At 39.1% G+C, this 3002-nt stretch overlaps 1 protein-coding gene across 1 annotated transcript; it reads right to left on the bottom strand.

The window, feature by feature from the left end:
* Positions 1–2016: 2016 nt before the first annotated feature.
* On the bottom strand, positions 2017–2945 carry LOC108370020 (proline-rich receptor-like protein kinase PERK2). Its single transcript, XM_017625253.1, has 3 exons — positions 2902–2945; positions 2210–2826; positions 2017–2150 (listed from the first exon to the last, which is right to left on the bottom strand). Exons 1-3 carry the CDS (start codon positions 2943–2945, stop codon positions 2098–2100), a joined length of 714 nt encoding a protein of 237 aa, XP_017480742.1. The 3' UTR covers positions 2017–2097.
* Positions 2946–3002: the final 57 nt, after the last annotated feature.

Here is a 3002-nt window from a genome sequence, read left to right as displayed (position 1 = left end):
ACGAGGTACGAATAGCAGTTATGCTGATGAAAAGTAACAAAGCTGATTGAGCTGACGGTCTGTCAGCTGAGCTATTCAATTACGATGGCAAAAAGCTAACATGGTGCATGCCTGACTAAAATTCAAGTGCTCTCTGCCCAACCCACAAGAAAGGCGACCCCGCCATGCGTGCCAACTACCGCGGGATCAGCCTTCTAAGCATAGGTTGCAAGGTCTTGTCGAATGTATTGTATGAAAGACTGAATACCACCGTCAATGAACTGATTGGGCATTATCAGTGTGGCTTTAGACCTGGCGAATCCACCATAGACCAGGTATTCACAATACGTCAAATCTTGGAAAAGACCCGCGAGAAAATAATTGACACTCATCACCTTTTTGACTTCGACTTTATAGCCGCCTTCGGCAGCACTAAAAGGAGTTGCCTATACGCCGCTATGTCTGAATTTTGGCATCCCCTCAGAACTCATACGGCTGTGTAAAATGACGCTGAGCAATACCACCAGCTCGGTCAGAATTGGGAAGGCCCTCCCCGAGCCGTTCGCCACGAAACGGGGTTTCAGACAGGACGTTTCCCGGGAGGGGAACGGTACATAACGGTAGGAAATTTAGTTTGGGTTAAACACTCACAGTGACGGGGTTAGGCTTTCGATGCTTCCTCCTCGTAAAATAAACATGCGGAGTATAAAGTTAAATATTTAAATCGACGAATAGTTTTATATAAACTTTTGTGAACTTCTGTTTATGTGTTTTTGTACAACATATTTATCTCTATCGGTTACAATAATTTTAAGCTATAATAAAAAATTTTTTAGTACACTGAGAAAAGGATTAGTTTCGACAACTAAAGATATCTAGTTCCCGAATTTTGACAATATTTGGGAGCTGTGACTAAGGATTGGGAACTATTACCATGGGTTGGTAATCATAACTAAATATATTAAAGCTTCTTATATTCATCAAGGTTGTACCAAATCGTTAATGTAGTTGAAGGGTTTGGTATATACTAATAAATACTTTTTTGAAGCATATTTCTACAAATTCCAGTCAACTTAACGTATGCTTCATAAAAGGATGTCATTAAGCTCTGCTAATACAGATAAGCTTTCTTTCAACACATGGTTTAGTCATAGTTACCAAATCTTAGTTGAGGCAAACGCGATTTGGTTTGAGAGCGGAACATATTCATGCTTGTGAGCCACCCCTAAATCTCAGTATATCCAGTAAAAAAACTGTGGTGAAGTCCTTTATGGGGATAAAGTTTCCAGAGATGAAATTTTAGGTAGCACACAATTTCTTACACGCATGGTTGCTTTTCAGCACTCATGAAAGAAACTTAAGAAATATTTGAAAAAAAGTTCATATAGTACATTAATTTTTGAAAGAAATACCATATAATGTATGTACTCTGGTTAATAATATCAAGAAATGTATTAGAACCACCGTTTAATGTTATATTTGATACCAATTAATATTGCTGCCCCGAACGCTCTGCGCCTTGCCCCTGAATAATAGTTCACTTAAAATTACATCCCTGGTCCTTGTTCTTTCTGTATCGCATCGTGGTGAATTCACATTTCTCAGAAATTTGACAACAAAACAAAACAAAGCGAGTATTTTATTTGCTAATTTTTGCGATCTCTATTGTTTAATGTAAATTTATGTCTTTTTAGGATATCGTCGTCTCAGAAAACGGTTGACGAATGTGCAAAATCACGATTTTGGGATTTTGATGCAGATTTACTAAGTTGGACATGCTCTTTCGATTTCTGCAATCCATTTTTTTATATCTCCATTAGTTTTTGAGATATTTCGTGCGCATTTTGTCGTATGTTACATAATATTAATGATTGGGTATGCCTTTTGTTGTATGTGCTGAAAATGCGTCACATACGACAAATTCCCATACAAACGTACCTTTTTTTTAAATCATAAAACGTTTGTCGTATGTGGCACATACGACAAATTCCCATACAAATGAATGTTTGCAATTTTGAATAAACTTAATTTATTTTTTCTAATTTTTACACAAAGTTTGAAAGTGAAATTTATATGGTTTTGGTTAGATAATGAGCTTTACTTTTCTCTATGAATTGTCTATGAAAAACACTGCGACTGTTGTAAAAAGACCACTGTACAAAGGTGACTCACTGTAAATAAATTAATTGACTATTAAAAATTTAAATTTTAAATTGATTATAAGATTAACTTTCTGCCTCTTCTTCGCGCTGTAACGCCATCACGACCGCTGTCACTCGCTCCATTGCTAGACTTTGTTTTACAGAACTCATTTTGGCAATTGTAGCCTCAATCATTTTAGTAAACGAGTGCACCGCCTCATTACCACTGCTCTCCTTCTCCTCTATGGCTTTACAAGCCTTTTTAAAATGCTCCGCTGATTCCAGAAACACCGCATCTAGATCAACTTCGCTTGCAGCTGTAATATTTCTTGTGCGCTTGCGAGATGTCTGTGCAGTGCGCGATGATGAGGGCGCTTGCGAGTTGCTTGATGTTTGCTGAAGCGATGTTGGCAGTGGCGACGTCAGCTGCGATGCCAATGGCAACGGCTGCTGTGGCGATGTTGGCAGTGGTGAAATCAGTGGCGATGCTAATGACAGCTGCGGTGATGGCGATGGCAACGTCGAAAATATCTGTAAAGGAGGCGATGTAGATGGTAGGGATATGAACAGCTCCGAGCTCGGCTGTGAGGATGATGCTAACGGCGTGTGCAATGGAGAAGTAAACAGTTGGGAGGAGTTACTGGCCTGATGTGGAGATGCTGGTGGAAGTTGTAATGCCTCCAGAATGTTTTTAGAAGTTCGGCACCTACAACAAAATTATTTGCAATAAATATAGTTACATATTTTAACTACTACAACAATTTCAACATGGCCAACTTACGGACGCGGTATTACAGAATTTCGCAAAAAGCAAAGGGATTCCATCAATGACCAAGCTTTTTCCCTGTGTGCCTCACTTCCTGACGGTGCGTTTTGCCGACG

Source organism: Rhagoletis zephyria, unplaced genomic scaffold (assembly GCF_001687245.7).
Source record: "Rhagoletis zephyria isolate East Lansing unplaced genomic scaffold, Rhagoletis_zephyria_1.1 Rzeph_scaffold_03969, whole genome shotgun sequence".
NCBI classification, from domain to species: Eukaryota; Metazoa; Arthropoda; class Insecta; order Diptera; family Tephritidae; genus Rhagoletis; species Rhagoletis zephyria.
The sequence above is the reverse complement of the archived record's forward strand: the minus strand, read 5'-3'. Positions and strand labels throughout refer to the sequence as shown.